Source organism: Buteo buteo, chromosome 12, assembly GCF_964188355.1.
Source record: "Buteo buteo chromosome 12, bButBut1.hap1.1, whole genome shotgun sequence".
Lineage (NCBI taxonomy): Eukaryota > Metazoa > Chordata > Aves > Accipitriformes > Accipitridae > Buteo > Buteo buteo.
This window is the reverse complement of record NC_134182.1, coordinates 10,787,985-10,809,022: the sequence shown is the minus strand read 5'-3', so window position 1 is coordinate 10,809,022 and position 21,038 is coordinate 10,787,985. Positions and strand designations below refer to the sequence as shown.

At 36.5% G+C, this 21,038-nt stretch overlaps 1 protein-coding gene across 1 annotated transcript in view; it reads right to left on the bottom strand.

Moving 5' to 3' along the window:
* The window catches only part of USH2A (usherin), a 392,565-nt gene that overhangs the window by 275,650 nt on the left and 95,877 nt on the right, over nucleotides 1–21,038 (bottom strand). The window contains exons 19-20 of the mRNA XM_075042640.1: nucleotides 19,807–19,951; nucleotides 9,440–9,670 (exon numbers count right to left, since the gene is read on the bottom strand). Coding sequence (XP_074898741.1) covers nucleotides 9,440–9,670; nucleotides 19,807–19,951 — 376 coding nt within the window. The remainder of the gene's footprint in view (nucleotides 1–9,439; nucleotides 9,671–19,806; nucleotides 19,952–21,038) is intronic.

The following is a 21,038-nucleotide window of genomic DNA, read 5'->3' as shown; positions in this document are numbered from 1 at the left end:
AACTATTTTGGGTTACAAGTTCAATTATACCAGCACATAAGAATCCTGCAAAAATCTTACAAAATACGGCACTATTGGTGCGGAAGACCCACAATTGCACTAGCAAATTAAAAGCATTGGAAATCGTCAGCTTTCTTTCACCTATCTCTGCACCATCAGGTATTTGAGTCTGAGAATTTCCAGAAGCATTCATACATTCACTCTAAAAGATGAACATCCATTGAACCACTGTTTTCTGTGCTCAAACCTGCTCCAAGTTCTTTCTTTGATCTGTACCATTTCAGCCCTTGCCTTAAATAAAAAGAAATGAATCTCCATTTAACACACAGTAGTACATGGATCTCTCACATGCAAAACTTTCAAGAGATGCTTGGCACCTTCCCCTGCCTTCTTTTATTTTTTATTTTTTTAAATTAAATAAACTTCATGCATTTGTGCTGTTTCTACCTTCTAGATTTTTCTTTATAAGTTTGTTATCTTCAGCAACTTATATTTCCCTAAAACTCCCTCCCAACAAGTCCCTCCATCTTGCACCTTTTCTTAGCAGCGCACAAGCACAAAAGGAATCCCAGAAGATGTCATGCCTGAAGCAAAACACAGCGCTTCCATAACTGTTTATTTTCAGAGACATATATGAGGGCACTCTCTATCCTTTCTGCACACAGAAGAGGCACAGAGTACAGAAAGTCTCCTTGAACTCTCTCCTTCCCTTCTTCACCCTTTTAAACACAGAATATAATCCCGCCTTTGGCTTCTTGAGTGAGCTGAACAAATACATGAGAATTCCATTCTTACTGAGCAAAGGCCAGACTAGATACTAAAAGAAAAATATTTTTTTCCCACAGTTACTCTCATTAAATTCAATTAGTATTCTTTGTGCAGACTCCTATACAAAGTTCCTACCTCAAATCCTATCAGCCTTTTGTTTGGAGACGAGCAATAAAAAGAAACACAAAATATATAGGTATGCTTTACTAGTGGAAGTTAATCTTGTATAAAATTGCTTGGTACATAAGTGGTTGCACTCTCAGATTAGTTTATAAAAAACACAAACTTGGTAGAGAGCAACTACTTTTATTACCCTTGACTAAACAACAATTGATAAAAACCTTTTCTTCTGCTAATTTTTAGGTTTGTCACCTACAGAGAGAATGCCCACTACATTTCAAAATAGTATATCATGTTTGCACAAAATTAACAGAAGCACAACTAGAGTTGTGATGAAAGGGGAAGAACTGCTGTTTTACTGAGTACAATTCATGTGGTCTATCTGTGATAATCAAAAGCCCCAATTCTGTAACTGGTTTTGTACAAGCAGACATCTGAAACTATGATCTAGTCTGGGAAAGGGCTTTTTCGCTAGCAGCTTGATATAACAATAAGAATGCTACTGCTTTTACAACTTCCACCATTGGGACTCCTACATGCTCTGAAAGTTTCCAAGCACAAGCAGAAAAAATTGTTTTTAACAACGCAGTGCAGAATGTCACCCAACACTAGCAAAAATGTACTTTGGCACTAAAGCCAAGAAGATGCAAAAAAAATTCCAATTGCATGCCAAAGCTTGTGCTGCATAGTTGATCTGTTAAAGTGCAAGAGGTAAATATGAGAAATAATATAGACAGGGAGAATCTCTTTTTTTTCCCTCCCCTGTGGTGACTATAATAAATCTTTTCTACAAAAAAAAACTCAAAAAAAACAAAAAAAAAAACAAAAAACCAACTGGAAAAAACAGATACTTGAGACTGATACAAAGTATGCTGGTGCCTAACAAAATCAGCTCATCTTAGTGAAAATATTACCCCTGTAACACTGGCAAGGTCAGCATCAGCTTGGCTTATTTGCTGCCTAAGTCCCTGTTGTGCATGTTCGAAAATGTTTTAAGTTGTTTTGTTCACAAAGCAGCACGGTTCACTTTGTTGTGCTGGATCACTCCTTTTTCTCTATACACTGCCCCTCTCTCGCTCCCTATCTTTAGGCTTCTTGGGATTCAGAAGGAACGAAGAAAGGAATGTGCTTTTCAAGATGAAACTGTGAATTCATTTTAAGTACTAGAACAATATTCTACCTAAAATGTCTGTGCAAACAGTTCTTAGGCAGAAAAAAGGATGGTTCCCCTTCTTCCTGAAGTCAGCCACTTGGTGATATAGAAGATCTTCACCTTTCTTTCACAGAAGATGAAGACATGGGTTCAAATCATTCTTTTGTGAAGGAAAGAGGAGGAAAATGTAAGATGTTGGCATAAAAATTAAAAGAATTTCTAAGGAGAAGTCCTGTGGCAACAACCTGGACAGAAAGGACGCAATGAAATAAGAGCTCTCCAAGAGCTCTTCAGTGTATGATTTAACATAAAAGTCTGAAAAATGAGTGGCACTATCAAAAGTTCCCTGAGATACAAAGTGTGTTCTCCAAGTCAGCTAAAGTGTTCTCTTCCATTCTCTCTCAGTATTAGAAAGCTTAGTGTAAGAATTTCTTTTGTAATAGTTTTTCCCCCAGAAAATCTTGTTTACCTTCTTCAGTTCAATGCAATGAAATAAAAAGGATGATTCTTAAAAAGCTAGGTAAGGAAAAAATGCCAGCAGGGAGACAAAGAATACATGAAACTAAGTAAACGGTCAGATTTCTCTCCTTCTGTTCCAGTTCTCTTCATCTTTTTAGGGTAAGGCTGAACCAAACAAATTTAATAACATTTGCTGTAAAGTTGTGTCTATAGATAAGGAAAACTACAGACTGGTCAGCCTAACCTTCGTCCCCAGGGACACTATGCAGGAGGCCATATTCAGACACATGAAGGACAAGATGATGATTTGCAACAGTCAACATGGATTTACTATGGGCAAATTGTGCCTGACCAACCTGATTGCCTTCTATGACGAAAGGACTGCCTCAGCAGTCAAAGGGGAATGCAACTGATGTTGTGTACCTTGGCATTAGCAAGAGCTTCAACAAGGCTTCCCATAGGATCCTTGCTATCAGGCTGGAAAAATGGACCACAGGTGGACTATAAAAGTGGGTAAAAAACTGGCTGAACAGCAGGAATCAAAGGCTTGTGACAAGTGGCACAAAGCCCAGTAAGCAGCATTTACAAGGAACTGGTACTGGGACCAATTATGTTTAACAGTTTTATTCATTAAAATGAATCCTAGGCGATGGGACAGAGTATACTATCAAAAAGTTTGCAGGCAATAAAAAAAATTGAGGGCTGCAGTGGATACACTGCAACTCAGAGAAATCTTGACGGGCTAGATAAAAGGGCTGACAGAAACCTTGTGAAATTCAACAATGGCAAATGCAAGTCCTGCAATGCAGTTTCAGGTACTCTGGCATAAAAAAAGATACTGGCACACTGGAATGAACCCAGTGAAGGGGCACCAAGATAGTCAGAGGGCCAAAGTACATGACATGTGAGAAGAGGCTGAGAGAATAGAGTTTGTTCAGTCTTAAGCATGGAAGGATGGAGGAGATGATCTTGCCTTCTCCAATTACCTCATGGAAGGATATAAAGAAGATGGGATCACACTTTCTTGGAGCTATATAGTGACAGAACACGAAGCAATGGACACAAGTTCAAATACAGAAAATTCTGTGTAGATATAAGCGGGAAAAGATTACCAAAAGGCTGGTCAGACTGGGAACTCGAACAGTACTTGGAAATATACTTGACTACACATGGAGATAAAACTCAAGTAGACAAAGGTCTAAACAGGTCTAGCTGGTCTCACTATGAGCAGGAGGTTGGACTCTTCCAACCTAAATTAATCAATGATTAAAACTCATTTCTGACCACCTCGAACTTTATCAGTAGTCATAAAAAGAAATGCTGGTAACTTTCTAGAGGAGAAAAAAGAAAATAGAAGCAAAACTTGTTGAACTCATGCAACCCTCCCTCTTTATAGAAAATTATTAATCAGAACTCTATGCAAAGTTCCCAAGGGGAAAAAAAAAAAAGGCAGCTCTTTCCTTCTAAAAGTTATTTGGTGAAATGAACATCTTTCCTCATTTCATTGGGTTAATCTGAGTTTATAACAGGATATATGTTTTGGAAAACATTCTTAGAGGTCACAGAATCAATCCACTTACTCCAAAGCAGAATCAATTTTACAAAGTTATTCCTGACAAATGCTTATCCAACTATCCTTTAAAATCTGCAGTGTCAGAGCTTTCATTTTTTTTCTCACAACAATGTATTCCTTTTCTCAACTAGCCTGAATCTTTTAGAAGAAAATTCTTGTGAGAAGACAATCTACCTTGCTATATTTTAAGCTTATTATGAGCGCATTGCTGCTCTACTCACAGTAGACACGGAGAAAAGTTCATTCTCCTCTTTTAAACTACACACTTTTATGTACTTTAACACCATTATCATGTCTCCTTGTAGTCTTCATTTTTCTAAACTATGACATTTTCTTCAGCCTTTCCTCTTACATTGTTCTTAGACCTCCAATCATGTTCATTTTCTTGGTATTCAGTCATAATGAATTCCATAAATTTCTATTGGGAAGCTGGAAAAGGCCTGTTTATTTGGCTCCATATGCTAATGAAAATATTTGTGCCTTCTACTAACTATGAAATGTTTGCTCAAAATTATATGGAGTGGAATTTGTTTTATGTTACTGCAAAGAGAGTTCACTGTGATGAAGAGCTACAGGGAGATCCAGCACTGAATGACCACAGCCGTCCTCAGCACTTCTGCTCAGAACAAATGTAAACGACACTTGTGCAGTGTTCCATGGCAAACTCATTAAGAAACATCATTACTGGAAAGATTCTCCACTCTGAGAAATGTGTGTATCTGAGTCAGAATTTGGCAGTAAGAACACTAGCACATATATATTTTTTTTTTAAATACAGGTTTTTAAGATCACGACACTAAAAATGTCATTGTAAAAAAGCTCTATTTGTAATGGTGAATATATGAACTTCTTACCTCATACAGTTATTTCGTAATTATTACAGAGCTGAATTCGTATCATGTAGAGGTTGGCAAAGACTACATATTCCAGGCAAGGCCCACTTCTTTTTAAGTGTAGTATTCTATTTCAGAAAACTTGGATTCAAAGCAAGGCCAAACACAAAAGTTTCTTCAGAGTAGACTGCATTTTGATCAATATTACATGAATAATTTTCTTCTTAAACAAGTAGCATTCAAGAGGAATCACATTAAAATAGTAATAGCTAATTCAACTGTTTTTAAAATATCACAAAGAACCCTTCATCCACCTGAAAAAATGAATTATTTTATCACTAAATCACTAAAGGCCTCCCTTCTCACATGGATGTGTAATTATAACACCTGACATCAAGCTCAAATTGTATTTTAAGCAATGCATGAAGCATGGTTGGAGGATTTGTTTTGCTCCATTTCATAGAAAGAATATGTATATTATTTACAAAACCCACTACAATGCCACAGAATTGTCAAATTATGTTCAATGTTGTATTTGAAAAGTAGTCTTATTTTATAGGTCAGGAGGAATGCAACCTTCCACACAACTATCTTGCTACTCTGCAATTTCCTTCTTTTGTAGCAATTGAGTCACCCTTTACACAGTGAGCAGTTCTTACATAGCCCTACAGATACACTGAGTTTCTCTTCATGGAGCCCAACTATATCTCCATAGCATAGAGTCAAGGAGCTTTCTTGTTCATTCATCTGTCCAACTATTTACAATTTCTACCCTTTCTAAGTATAATAGGCCCTATCTCATCAGCTCTGCCACAGACTTTCTGTCTGGCAATGGGTCAATCAGAGGAAAGATTCAAAAAGTGATTTGTGTAACCCACGACTGTACTTCAGACAACTAAATCGCAGTCCTGAAACTCCTAGCTCAGATGTCATTGTGCCCCAGAGACATTCAGGGTTCAATTTTCAACCAGTTGCTCTTTGGGCCCAGAAGTTCCTTTACTGAAAGAACCCAGTAGTTTGGCATCTATTTGCTCAATAAAACCTGAAAACTAAACTTCCCTTTATCTGTCTTTAGGAGCTTAATCCAGTATACTTGCTCTAGAAAAAACTATTGCACAGGTTTTTGACAGGATTTTCTTCAAAGTTTAAACAGCGGCACTGTTTTTATCTGAAGGCATAGTATGCACCAATATACTCAACAGGGTGCACATGTGCTTTCTCAGGGAGTCACGTTTTCAAAGAAAAATGTGATCCCCTACTCTCTGTAAAATGAAAAGTTAAAGCTGCCTAACCCTCAGGAGATATTTGTAAGTTATGAATCCTGAAGAGAACGTAGTGCCTCAAATTAGAACCAAACGTGATCCTAAGCAGGGCTCGTTTACACAGGTGAAAATTAATACATCAGTTTTTATTTCATCCAGTCAGGCACCTCAAGTCCTAACCCTCAACCAAGGAGCAAAAAGGAATTGAGGAAAAATTCTTTTCATAAATATATCTGTTGGCTTGTTCATTGATATTCACACACACACTTCAGCATTTCAGCATGCTGTTTTCCATGGATTTTATTCAATGATCTCGAAGGATCTTACTTGTAAGCCTTGGTACGCCTCTGCTAGAAAGCACATGAAGGCCCTAAATTCCCTGCAGAGCAAACTATTCTCACCCATTTGTTAGCAGCGAAAGCCAGGTTAACATGACATCATGCTCATTACCTTCATCCTTAGGCTTCTTTTGGACCTAGCCATTAGACTCCATCATTAGAGAGATAACAAGTGTAATTTGAATTTAAAAGATATTCAGACACTTGGCTATTTACAGTTCTTTGAACTCCAAGCTTGCCTGTCTACACCCTGTGTAAAATAGACAGTACCTCTCTTGACTACTAGAGAACCAGAAAGACAAACACAACAGTTACTGCAGCATTCTGACGCCAGACCAACAGCTGCATCACACAAGTTGTGCTGATAAAGTAAACCACCTGAAGTAACTAATTTGTAAAACCTTCTAGCCATTTCTAAAGGGCCTCCTGTGTTAAGTAGAACCTGAACTTCAGCTCCCCATCTATTAAATCAGAATGAGAGCACTTTGCTGTCTCATGGGGAAGATATGAAGATAAACACCTGAATACGCCAATCTTCAGAGTGATGGGAGATGTATGAGTTCTTTAGCTAAAACAAGAACAATAATAGTTTCTTTGCCTGGTGGTATTTTGATAGATATAATGACCGCTGTTGTATCAAAGAACTTCAAGGGGTACGAATAAGTATTAGAAAGCAAGTCTGCATCTTTTGGGAAATGATATTACAGATGCCTAAAACACTTCTTCACAGTTTGAAGAGCTAAGAAGTCACATGTGGACAGTTCTGGCAGAAACAATCCTTTTCTCTACCTGACTTCCTCTCGTCTAATGTGTACTCAGAGCACATCTTCCTGTGCAGCTGGAGGCTTTGTTACAGACAGAAGGACGCTGCTTAGTGTAGCCAGTGTTTATTGCCTAACTTTTTTGTTTTGTTTTGTTTTTTGTTTTTTTTGGTTTTTTAAGATGAATTTGGAAAACTTCCCAGATAATACATCTGCCCCTATTACTTGCACCTCAGAGTGTAAGACCAGCCAGGGAGATAGTGAGGACAACTGCATTTATTAGCAATGAATAAACTGATCTATCTTTTTCTGGATTAGCAGTGGGAGATCCCAGACGCACTAAGAAGTATCTGTCTGCTGACTGACATATACAAGCTGGCACACTTTTGTGTCAAAAATGTACACAGCTGCATGTACACTGAAGCCGTTCCATCTATAAAGCACAATTGCCAACAGCTTGTCTTCAGAGATGGGTAATAAGAGACAGTCTCAAAAACAAAACAAGTGCAGAGTACAATTAAAGAATATTTTTCATTCCCCTAAGTGCCTTTCTTTCTAAACTCTCCTGGATTTGCTATAATTTTCCCTCCATCATGTTTTAGAAGAAGGAGTGATGATCTACTTGGAAAAACCCAGATTTATATTTCTCAAAAACTTTATTGAGTTGCCAAGTACTGGAATTATACATTTTTAGGTAACAAAACAGGCTGATTTAACCTGATTGTCAGTCATTACCAGCAGATGTCTGGACAAATTGCCTAGCATGTTTTGGTTCTAGGTCAACTCCAGATACTCAGACTAATAGCTGGTCGAAAAGAAAGAACACAGTCCAGAGCAGTAATAAATTATATTTATCCACATAGCATTATCAGCCACCAGGTGTCAGTATGAAGGGAGCTTTATTTTAACATCTTCTCCCAACCTGTCCGTCCAAACTCGCTCAAACCACCTCAGCCATCTCAATAAGCCTTATTCAAGGCCTCAGTCTCAGCTTATGGAGCATAACCAAACCCCAGACTGAATCATCACATGGGTAAATTAGTGTTGGGCTTGCTTGATTACAAATAGGCAGGCATGTTAACAACCCCAGTAGTGCAACACATTCTTTCCTGACACTCTCAGACACTTCTGATGAGAAGTACGAAATTCAGTGATACTCATTATTCTTTACCTGTCTGATTAAACTATTTAACTATACCACAGTGATAGGGCTGACTGGAGCTCCAGTGAGAAGAACTGCAGCTCACAATTCCTTTGGTGTTTAGATCATCACAACTGACAACAGAAGAAACACATCAAAGATTTTCTTACTAATTATATGGTAAAGGGTGCAAACCCTGATGTCAGGAAAACCATAGAGCAATTTGGATGAGGAAAGGAGCCCAACAGCTGTTCCTACAGATTCCTACACAGAGACAGGTTTTGCAAGTCAACATGGTGTCAATATTTAACTAACACATTATCACTTGTTTTTATTATTTGACTATCAGTCAAGTAAGCAGCTAGCAAGAAAAAACAATGGAAGTGAACTTCAACTCTTGTTATTTTTAAATCAGATTCACTGAGTGATCATAGAGAGGCAAGAAGGTGATTTTTGTTTTAAACAAAACCTGAATTTTCACACACATACTTGCAAGTACCAAGCTATCTGTGCTCATGTATTCTTGCCAGGATTACCTGTCATGGCCCAGAAAAAACAAGGGATGTTAGCTGAGCACTCTTCAAATCTTCAGTGTTCTTTTGCGCATCAACAATGCTGCATGATTTTGCAGCCCTTATCTGTCTTAACAAACAAGGCTTAGTACCAGGTTAAGTTGTATCGCACTGTGGTGTGGCCTTCGCACCATCAGCATCTTCTTACCCCAGAAGAATAAATAAAATCCACCTTATATTTACCACAAGGAAATGAGTCAAATATGCAGCAACATTCACCATCATGTACATCTCTATGTCCAAAGGCAAGGGAATACAAATCCCACATGTCCAATAACGTTTTTCACAGGCTTTTTATGTGAGAATCGAAATAGCCCATACATCACTAATAATCACATTATGCTCGTAAATTAAAAACTACAGATTTTACCATGAAAGTTATAGAGAAGATGATAATAAATGGTAAAACAAATGCAGAGTACAATTGGTACATTTTGTAAGTCATTTAAACTCATTTACCTGTAAAGTAAGTATTGGCGGGGAGAGCGGAACTAGCGAATCTGTAATATCCATTTCCTGGGAAACGGATCCCTTTCATTACTTCTGTACTCAATGTAGCTAAAGATGAATCTATCCTTTCCACCTGGTAGATGGGAGAAGGCCCATTAAGTTCTTCAGGTTCATTCCAATTTATCTTTACCGTTGTGCTGTTTATTCCTTCCACACGAGGAGCACTAAGTTTTCTTGGAGCTGTGCATAAAAAAAAAAATTATCTAGATATCATTGTCCATAATACTTGGGAAATTATTTATTGCACAGATATCCGTAGAAGCTTAATTAGAAAAAAAACAAAAACCAAACAACATTCTTAATCTTTATGAGAACTTGCTTTCAGTTCCACAAGAAATACCTTATTTTTTTATTCAGGCTTTGGAAAGATACCTCTAGCATTATATCCAAAATATTTTTTTCATAACCTTTAAGAATCCTTCTTCATAAAAAGTATATTTGTATTCCTCCCTTGATTAGCCTCTCATGCCATACTCACTCTAAGCATGTATGTGTATGATTTTCAGCATTGGATTTGAGTGAAAGACCAAAGGAGAATTTGAACAGTTAATTAACTCTTGTTACATCTCAGCAGTATGGTACATGACAACACGAGTCTTTCATCACTGAACTTATCCTCATCAACAGGAGCAGAACAGCCATCCGTCCACAGTACTGAAGGCTCATCAGGTTGTTCTCCTCATGGTGCACACACAAGACATTAGCATATGTTCAGATAATTATTCAGTTCAAGAAAATGACCCTCTCTAACTTTTCTCCACTAACAATGGTGCACAGTATAACTCCATACAAGATTGCTTCCACAAAGGTATCAGCCTAAGATAGTTTTATGTTATTACAATAATCCTTCTACCATGAAAACCAATACGCTGGTAATTCTTTTAAATATTCTGATAGCATTGGTCACTCTATAGCTGAGTTATGAATAATTTTTTTTATTATTATTTTTAAAATACTGTTCAGTAAGCCACTGGAGGGCAGCATGACCTGTTTGGATAATGCCATGACGACCATACAGGTGGGAAAGAAATGGACCATCACTGGAACAATAAAAGACGTCATCTGGAGAAGTACAAGAACACTCTACTACCTATAGAATCTATATCCATCTTATCTTGCCTTTTTTTCTTCCCCTTCTTTCCCTGATAAAGAAAAGGATTTAACAACAGAAACTTCATTTGTACCCAGGAAGTGAAATACAATGACAACTTGTAAAAATTACTTGTTCCCATAATGACATAGTAAAGAGCAATAAACGCCTTTCAAGAACAATAAAACCTGAATTAAAATATGGGCCTTCAAAAATCTGACATATTACTTCACAGCACAGCATTGTACATAGTGCGAGTTCTTTAGAGGAAAGATTGCTTCATTTAGAACGAATTAATAACATCCTTTTCAACATTCGTGGGTTTCCAAGATCATTAACATATTTTTCATTTTTCCTATTTGCCTGTAGCATGTTGCTACTTTTTTTTTCTTTCTTTCTTTTTCTTTGCCACCCCCACTCCCCAACTTGGTAAATATTCTTGAAGAAAGCAGGAAGTGGGGAAACTGGGAAACTGCCAATGGCACTATGTGCTGTAAATTCCTGCTTAGGCATCATTTATGACTTCACAATCTAATTAGTATCTCACGCTATGGTAGAAATTTACAATGTCAAAATTGAAGTAATGCAGCGTGAGGTCATAAGCTTTCCTGCATAAGTAGGGCACAGCACTAATGAATTGTGGTATTAATGCACAAGTTTAAATAGAAAACATGGCTTAACAATCAAAACTTCACCTTTGAGGGAACTACTGTACGTCAGCATTTTAAATGCGAACATAAGAGGTTGAGCCCTCCAGTTCAACTTACTGATGGTGAAACACAAATGCTAAAATTCATTATTTCTAAAACGCATACAGCTAACTAACACTCATGACAATAACTATATCTTCCTTTAAAGTCTAGTATTAATAAACGGCAGTTACTTGGACCATAATTATGGTATCTCTGATACCCAAACCTGAAGCTTTTATGGGGCTTATGCAATTAACTACTTAAATGCATCGTAACACTTGCTTCTCTGACAGGGAAGTATTGATTTTTTAATCATTTTCAAGTCTCCTCTAGCACAAATAAATGTACTACAGTTACAGTTAATGCACTGTGTACATGCATTAAACACTGGCATGACACAATTTATTATTTTGTGATATATGGAATAGAAGCCTACCCTTTCAAGAAAGTAACATCCTTGCTATAACATTAGTATTTAAACTACAGTCTCTTTGATGCTTGTGAATTCTTGTGCATCAAGACAGTGGAAGACTGTACATAATAGGTTACATAAGTAAAAAAACAAACCAAACCAAAACAAAACAACCCCAAAACCCAAATTCTGCACAGAAACAGACAGGACTGAAAATAAATCTGTAGCACTAGCCCAGCAGGGTACTAAATGCTGAAATTAAAAATATTCAAGACTAAAAGATACAGTATATATTTTCCTAAAGGTGTCACTGTGGTACCTGTAGCTACTTTCTGAAAGATGAATCGACTATAATTTTACCTATTTAATTTTTTTTAGTCACGTTCTGTTAAGACACATCTGTCAAAATAATGAGCATACTACATTTTAGTGGATTCAAAGTCACATTTTGTGTATTTTAATTATGTAGTTTTAATGTCTTGCTATATAATACATATTTAATATATTATAAAGCTAAAACAGTATTTAAAACCCCATGATTGCTGCATGCCATTGTGTAGCAGAGGGCACAAAAAAGACCAATAAAGACAGATGGTCCATACAGCTTATGTTGAAGTCATATATCTAAATATAGATGTTGCTACACAGGTCATTACAAATAAGCCTTTCCCATGTGTTTATGCACACACATGTACACAAAAATGAAGTTGGTAAGTAAAGAGCAGTTAATTTTGTTTTGTTTGAAATAATATCATTTTAGTTTTAGACTCAAAGACAGATGCCAGCATTTCACTCTGAACAGATGGTAATTCCATCTAATAGTGCATCTCTGTATTAGTAAGGTCTGTTGTGTATACAAACAGTAATAAACACTAGGTAAGGATCAAAATAAATTTTAATTGTTGACATTAAATTCTGGCAGCCACTGTTCTAAGGATACAATACTCCTTTCTCAAGTCTGTCAGGTTTACTAATACAACTGCTAAAGCTTTTCCATACTCTGCCAGATTCTTGTCCCAGGAATAACATATTTACACTGTGGCTAAATTTAACAGGCTTACATATGTCTGAATAACTACTGCTCAGCCTACTGTAGGTAGGTATTTGTGTACCCTTCCACATAAGCCTTCAATTAGCCACTCTGAATAGTTCAGGAAAGCAACAGTAGCAAAAAGTATACAGTTTTTAATTATTGTTCAGTTGAATGCAGGAGGCTTACATACAAATTAAAACAGAAATGTTCAGCAAGTTTGAGGACAAAACTTAAAGAAAATTTATTTTTTTTTCATCTGGGAGTTTGCCTTGCAGGTAAAATTACATGCCTCGCTATTAGTCATCCATTTCATTTTTGCTACAAGTTATTAGTCCAGAGGACCCTGAGATTGCCACAGCATTTCTGGTATGACCTTTTCTTTCTCTGTGCTTCACAATAGTATTTCAATAGTAAATGAGTCAAGAAATAATACTTATGTCTTCTGACAATATTTTGATTTTTTTAGAAGGTTCTTTGGAGTCCATTTTGGACTCTTCCCCAAAAAAGAATAAAAACCAGCCATAATGGACATCAAAAGAAAATTTAATAACACGGATGTGTTACAATCATATTTCTTTAAAAATAGATGTAGTACACAGTATTTTTTAAAAATCATGAAAAATATATTGCTTCCACCATATGGGACAACCAACGACTCACCAACCGATTTAAGATGCAGCATATTGAGCTGACCATATGTTACAGTGCTGTTGAATGGCTGAGTGATTCATGCCCGTCACATTCTAGTATATCAATTAAAGCTCCTTGAAGTCTGCATGATTTGTGTCTCTGTTATTAAACCCTGCTAATTCATCCCACTTACACATCTGTTATAAATCTCTAGGAGTGCTGCATGATTCATGGCAATCTGTGAGCATGGTACAGCAAATTCTTCTCCTTGTAATTAACAGTAAATTGTTTTACTGCCATGCAATGAATTTTTCAGTTATATTGCAAATGAACTCCTAAATGCACGGTTCTTTCCTAAGAACTGACTTATATTATTAGGCAATTAAAAAGTATTGCTTTGAACCAAAAGCTTTTAATCAAGAGGAATGCAACTTAAACATAGCTTAAAAACCTTGCAAATTTGACACAGAGGGAAAAGAACAAACTGAGCTATTTTCTGAAGTATAATATGTGGTTGGTAGGGGAGAAGAAACAAATAACTTTTGAGTCCCTACTAATTTCCTGAAACTCAAAGAGCAGTTTAACTACAGCTTGAACACTTGGCAAGACAAGTTTGAGCAGATACTATTTATCTCAGAAGTTACTTAAGTCATCTGTCATTATGAAATTTCTCAGATTACTTTACACTTTTCTAATTGTAAAACAGTGTCTTTATTCTTGAAATAAATAATTGGATAATTAGCCAAGCTGAATCATCAGAGGATTCCAATGCTGCTCAAGTGTTCTTGTCAAAGGTGAAGCAAATTCATTTCAGCTTTGCCTCTGCAGCTTTCTGAAGAGGCTTTGATTTTTTTCCTGCTACATTCTTGGCAGCAGCCTCAAATTCATGAGTCCATACATCAAGTCAGTAGTTTAACAACAAATGAAATTAAATTCAAAGAAGGGAAACTAATTGAAGGACAGCAACAAAAGTGTTTGGTAATGTGCTTTTTAATATGGCACGCCACATTTGCATGATAATTTTTCCTTTTTAGCATGGAGCAGAAAGTGACTAGCTTAATGAGGGATTATTCAAGACAGGAATGAACAAAATGCATTCATAACTAAGAACAAAGATTGTATTATGAAACGGAAACAGGCAACTGCCGAGAAGTAACTGGATGATTGGTTTATGCATTATGAATAAAAAGGTAGAAAAATATTTATATTAGTATTCACTAATGACTATATATACAAGATTGTTGTAATTAAAATTACAAATTAACATATTAAGAGTGCTTGTTTAATCACTTTGGGTCCTATTCACAACGAAGAGACTTATGTACATGCATGCAAAACAATCTGTGTTTTCAGGCCAGCAGCAAATGGCCCTCGTATTTCTCTTCTGTAACAAAGGAAAATATACATTACTTACTACCTGTTTAATGGGTATTTGTGATTTTAAAATTGAGGCATAGCATTTTGTAGAAAAGCAGTCTATGACAGGCATAAACAAATGCTGTATCGCCATGACAAATGGGTTGAGGCTTTTGAAAAGGGCTTGCACTGAACCTTATTCATGAATGGAAAAAATGGACAAATTACTCAGATTAAAAGGGTAATCGAAAAGAAAATGACATCAAGGAGTGTAAGACAGCCCAGAAAGCCCATCAGCATCATTACCCCAGCAAACCCAGAGGCAACTCCAAAGCCACCAATACAACTGCTTGAGAAGTCTGCCAAGAAGCCAGATGCAGCTGGTGCTGGAAGAATATCTTCTACAAATTAGCTTCTGAACCCTGTAATTGCCATCAAAAGCAAAGGATCAGGAATGCAGTGTGCTGGGGTAAATGGCAGCGATCACAAAGCCATACTTTGGTGTATCTTAAAAAATGTTTTTTAAATGAAGTTAAAAAAAAAATTAAGAAGGGCAAAGGAAAGATGAACTTAATTACAAGAAATAAGCTCAGTCACACAGTAGTTAATGAAACATAGCTGTATAGATTGTTTAAGGCACCCTTTGACTATCTGATTTGAGAGGGGTAGCATAAGCAATTGTAGTAGTCCAAGCACTCACATGGCTAATTCCTTCCTGTTGAATTGTCAGAAATTGCTGGGAATAAAAAGGTATTTCTCTGCCTGACTGAAAAATTTGGGAAACATGCATTTTTTGTCTTAGTGGCTGCTGCAAAGAACAATGCAATTCATAATTTTATGCAAACACATTGTCAAAAAAAAAAATCACTTTTAATGGACCAGGTCTTTCACTGGTACTAGCTAGTATAGTTCTATAGATTCCAAGGTACCAGCTCAGAATCCTACACAAGATAAAACCACAGAGCGAAAAGCAATTCTGAAAATAAAAAAATAGCCTAAGACCTGGTAAATAACAACAGGATGAATGTCATTCTCAAAAATAAACAGGAACTTGAACTCAGCAGAACCTAGAGAAAGAAATAAAGTAAAATGTGACTCTAGGTGTAGAGATGAAAAATGTGTAATTACTGTTCAGTATTGCTTTCAGTTACATACATGCAGTTCCACTCGATGATCTTGGGGTAACAAAGACAAAAATGAAGCTCAAATTGGATTCAAAATTTTCAAAGTATTAAAAATGAACTTCTTCCCATGTATCAGCCAAGGCTTTCAATAGCATGTGCAAAATATTGCAGTGCATAAAGCATATTTAAAATACCACAAGGATCGTGGAATGTGCATCCTCTTAATTTAAGGTTTAAAAGACTGATCAAAACAGTATGAAATACTTTTTAATTATTAGAGTCTTTAAAAGCCAACTATTTGTGTATTTATAACTGAACATACCAAAACTGAGGTTTGCGTTCTGTCCAGTCACCCGCTCTTTGAGTAACAGAATTAACAGGGTTAATTCTCTTCTTCCGTTACCTTGACATGCTTGATTTGATCTTTCATCCCAATACTGGATTACTACCTAACATTGATCTTCCAACACTTTTTACCATTTTCGGAGCTGGTCACACATCAGGCATACCTGTGCAAGTTCTTTTATTTATCACACCTATTCTTCCTGGCTTCGCATGCATTTGTGACAGCTTCCACTCAGCTTTTTTATAAAACAACTTGATTCTTAATAATTCTATTTTATTTGCTTCCTCATTCTCTCGTCACATTCTTCTGGCTTAATTGTCTTCTTTTATTGCCACTTACAAAAATCATGGGTGTATATATTGGTGAGGAGAAGATTTTTTTGGCAATCTGAGAGACACAAGGACATATGGCTGATTGTAGCTTTCTTTCACTCTCCTCCTGCAAAGCTACTCATGAGATATCCCTTGTATGGATGCCTATACTGAACCAGGTTAGAAGGGATCTACTTGTTATGTTTGCTTCTGAATTATTTTAACCAAGTTTAAGTTATAATCCAAAAGACTTGTCATTGAAAGATCAGCAGACTTTCTGATGCTTCTGCTCCTTTAGGTCTTACCCCTAAATTCCGCCCCTGACTGCAGAAGTCTCTTTTCTTTGTCTTTTAAATCCTCTCTCAAAACCTCTTGCTTTTCTTCCTCAGCATTTGTGTTTCTAATGATTTCATGCCCTTGTTTCTGCCCTTGTTTTTATTTGCTGTGTTACGCCATATAAAAAAAAAATGTTGCCAGAGAAAAAGAATGATCGATTTTGAATAGTATCTTTTTTTATAGCTAGTCTTCAAATTAACCTAATGAACATTAACAAAACTTAAAAATTACTTGAGACTTCTAGTGGCAAGTTTTAGAAGGCATTGGCAATTCCAAAAGCAAGCCCCTTGCTAATATACATCCATTGGACATGCCAAAATCACAGTCATCAAGGTACCCGTTGATTTAAATACTCCATGTGATAAATCAGTATACTCCACACATGGAAGGAGTAGGGATGGTTTTCCATTATCCTCCTCAGGATCAGAGGAGGAGAATTAGTCTAATTTAGTATAACCTCTAGCCCAACTTGGAACACAATTCAAAGCTCCTGGATTGTGTTACAATGCAAGGGGACCATCATGCTGGAGCACATTTCAGTCAAGACTTCCTCCAAAAAGCTCCCTTTGCCAGGGCATGGAGGGGGACTGGCAACCAGCCAGGGAGGCTGTCTCAGTGCCAGGGAGACATTCCTTCACAAAACAGAACTCCTCAACAGTCCTAGAAAGGCCATTTTAATTTCATTTTGCACCGTTCAATGACACAAAAGGATATTAATGGACTAAGGCTTGATCATCTGTTTTTACAAATGATGGGGACTGGTTTCTCCTAACTTTGTTCCAAGCTTGAACTCACTTTAACCTAGAAGTCACCACATAAGTAGTGTTTCTTTTAAATTTTCTTTGGAAACACAGTTTTACAGAACTTCACAAAAGGGAACATGCACACACAAAAAAACCCTGATGGAGGTTATTAAACAATTTTCTCCAGAAATAAAAAATGTGAATGGAGGAAGATAAATTTACAGGCAAAATTTAAGTGTTTTACTCTTTAGTTTGTCAAAATTTAAGACATTGCATTAACATGCTTTAAAAACATAAAAGTAACCCGATACAGGACTGATTCTTTGCTTCCAAGGTTTACAACAGTAAGCAGGAAAAGGCTACTCTGCAGAACAAGTAATAAATGAGGACGTGTCTGTTATTCTATTTTGTATTCTCCTGTCTTCTCTAATGTGATAGGTCTCTAAGTATTAACACAACCAGGGAGGAGATGGTCATAAACAAGCTGTCAAGCATAACTAAGCTATTGTTTCTGAATCTTTTAATAAATGTATAAATGCAAAGTTGGATCATTTGTAGTAATAAGATGTGCCTTTTAGGCCATATTTGTTTCCATGGTTATCAGCATAGATATGCCGTTCCTTGCATGGCTGTGTTGTATGGGATTAAGTCATACTCATACAAGTAGGAGGCTCTGTAGATGGCCAGCTTGAAACTTTAAGAGGTAGCAGTAGGAGGAAACAAAATAAATTTTGAAATCAGCAATTTAGCAAGAGAGAAGACTGACAGAACAATCTTTGCCCACTGAAACACAAAGACAATTAGGTGAATCAAGGAACAAATCATCTATCTTCCACTTGAAAACAAATGAAAAGGCAATTAAATAAATAGACAGATGAAGAACAGAGGGCAGACTAGAGATAATATACCAACAGCTTAAATTCCACTTCAGTTCATGTATATGAAGCTTCCTATTTACTGGCTCTGGGCAACTCCTCATTCCCTGTCTAGAAGCTCCTATAGCTCTTCATTGATTACACAGAAGAGCTTTGATGGAATTCAGGCAACTCAAATACAGCCCAGGGAGCCTAGGAAAACATTCTGCATAGCAGAAATTTTCAGATTTTTTTTCCCTATGGGAGACCAAATTACATAAGAGAAGTAATTTCAGAGATCATAATCACAACATCCATATGACAACACCACTAATTGCTTAACTAAAAATGCTAACATTTTGAAAGTAATTAATGTGTTTTAAATGCCTATACCAAAGGAAACCACACTGTTAAGCAGTCAGCTCTCTGCAGGTGACCACCAGTATGTCACAGAGCATGGATTTTGAGCTTATATTTATAGTATTAAAGAGCTGTACTGACTACCTCATTCCATGAATAGAGAGACCTGTGAAACTGATTTTCCTAACAATTTCTCTCTTAAAACCCTCTTGATCCTCTGATGTCTAAGAAGTGAGTTCATGCCAGTCTTTTCTTTAAAGTAAATACAGGCTTTCTCCATCTCTGTTCTATACTGATGGTTATTTCCCCTAAATTTGTAGAAAGTTAGTACCTTTGAAATCCATGACACACGTGGTTTAAATTAACTCAAAGACTCAAAATTTATTAAGGTGCACAGACACATATATGGAGTCTAAGTATTGTTTCCATAGGAAAGTCTGAGTATACATATCTACAAAGCAAAATCTCATAAATATCAGGGGCTAAATAAATAAACATTTGCAAAAAAGCAGACCCAAAGCGTGTATGTTGCTTCTGATTTAGACACACGAATTAACATATGTACATAGTGTAATACAAAACCCATGCAACTCCTCTTTCATGGCTTAAGCAAGGCATTGGCACAGCATGTGCATTTTACATGCCATGTCATGCAAACATGACACACACGCTAAAAAAACCCAACAACAAATTAACAACTTCTTAGCATCATAAATGAATGAATGGGTTCAGCCACATTTCTGTACATTTACCATTTAAATAAACAGGAACAAAAATATACATATGCATACATAACCTGCAATTGAGAGAGCAGTACACAAATCCTATTGCCATAATAGTGTACCTTAAACCTTCACGGAAAACATTTGGTTTTAATCTGTCAAGATAAACAAATAATAATTAAGCAAGTCACTTTGTATTAATACAACACCTACCCCTGTCACTGTGCATCAAACTATGATCATCTTAATGGTATTCATTAGTAAACTGTGTGTCAGCTTTGCATTTTGATACAGATTGTTTCCTTACCAGCTGCCAAGGTTTGCCCCATGCCTGGCTCACTGGTTACACAACCAATTTGATTGCAGAGAGTAACAGTAAAGTTGTACGTCCTGTAAGGTTTTAATCCTGTCGCTACATAGGATAGCTCATGAGCCTCAGCTATATGCAAAACCTGCAAAGCAAACAGATTGGAAGACAACAGTTGGTTAATAATATTTTCATTCCTATTAATTGATGACTTGCTCACTAATAAGAAGCTTGTCTCTGAATTTGCAGATTCCTTCATTTAGATGTGGAAAAGCCTGCAAAGACGGAGGGAGAATATTTTGGAGAATCTGAACAAGCTAGGATTTAGGTGATAATACTTCCCATCACACTGTTTTATGAGGTAATAAGCCAGTTCCTGAGTGGATAAATGAGGAAACAAAGTTATTGCCTCATAAAATGTGTGGTGGCGCAGTTATCACTACAAACAGTGCAACTACAATCCAGATGACGAAGATGACACTATTAAGTGGTGAAATCTGACCACCATTGAATGAGTGACATGATTAGCAGGTATAAGGAGGGAGGGAAATAACTAATACCTACAGACATTTGAATCTGCTTTATTTTAACATTACTTTAAGCTATCAGAGAGAGTAGAATCGAATAAAATGTATTTTCAGTAACTTCTTTATCAGATGTTTATTTAGATGAAAAATCTTGCAAGCCTGAGACCAGAAGTAATTTACATTTATGTATTGTTACAACAGCTTCAGGAGCAATAGTACCCCCACTTCATAGACAAATAAACTGAGGCCCATCTGTGGTACCACTGAAAGACAAAACCGGCTCTTAAATGAGAAACACAATAGCAGAACACCAGATCCACTCCCACATTCTGATTACCTATCATATTTCTTTGCTCATTTCTAAGCTTTTATCTTACTACTACTGCCATGGTATTTGTTTGCCAAACCCAGTCACTCAAAAAATCACAACAGTATTTTAAAATCGCATATTTAGACTTTAGAAAGTTGGTTTTCTCCTATTTTAGGTCTCCCCACTTCAAAGATTTGTCCATTATCCAGGAAGCCAGACAGGTACCTTTCTTAATGAAAATATACATTCCTACAAAACAACATGGCTTTAAACATATCAGCAAATATAGCAATAATACAGAATCAGAACATGCAAAGATCAAGGTAATTTAAGTGTTGTTGCTCAATCCCATCCCTACTAATTTTGAATCTCACCCACTACTGAAAACAAGTCAG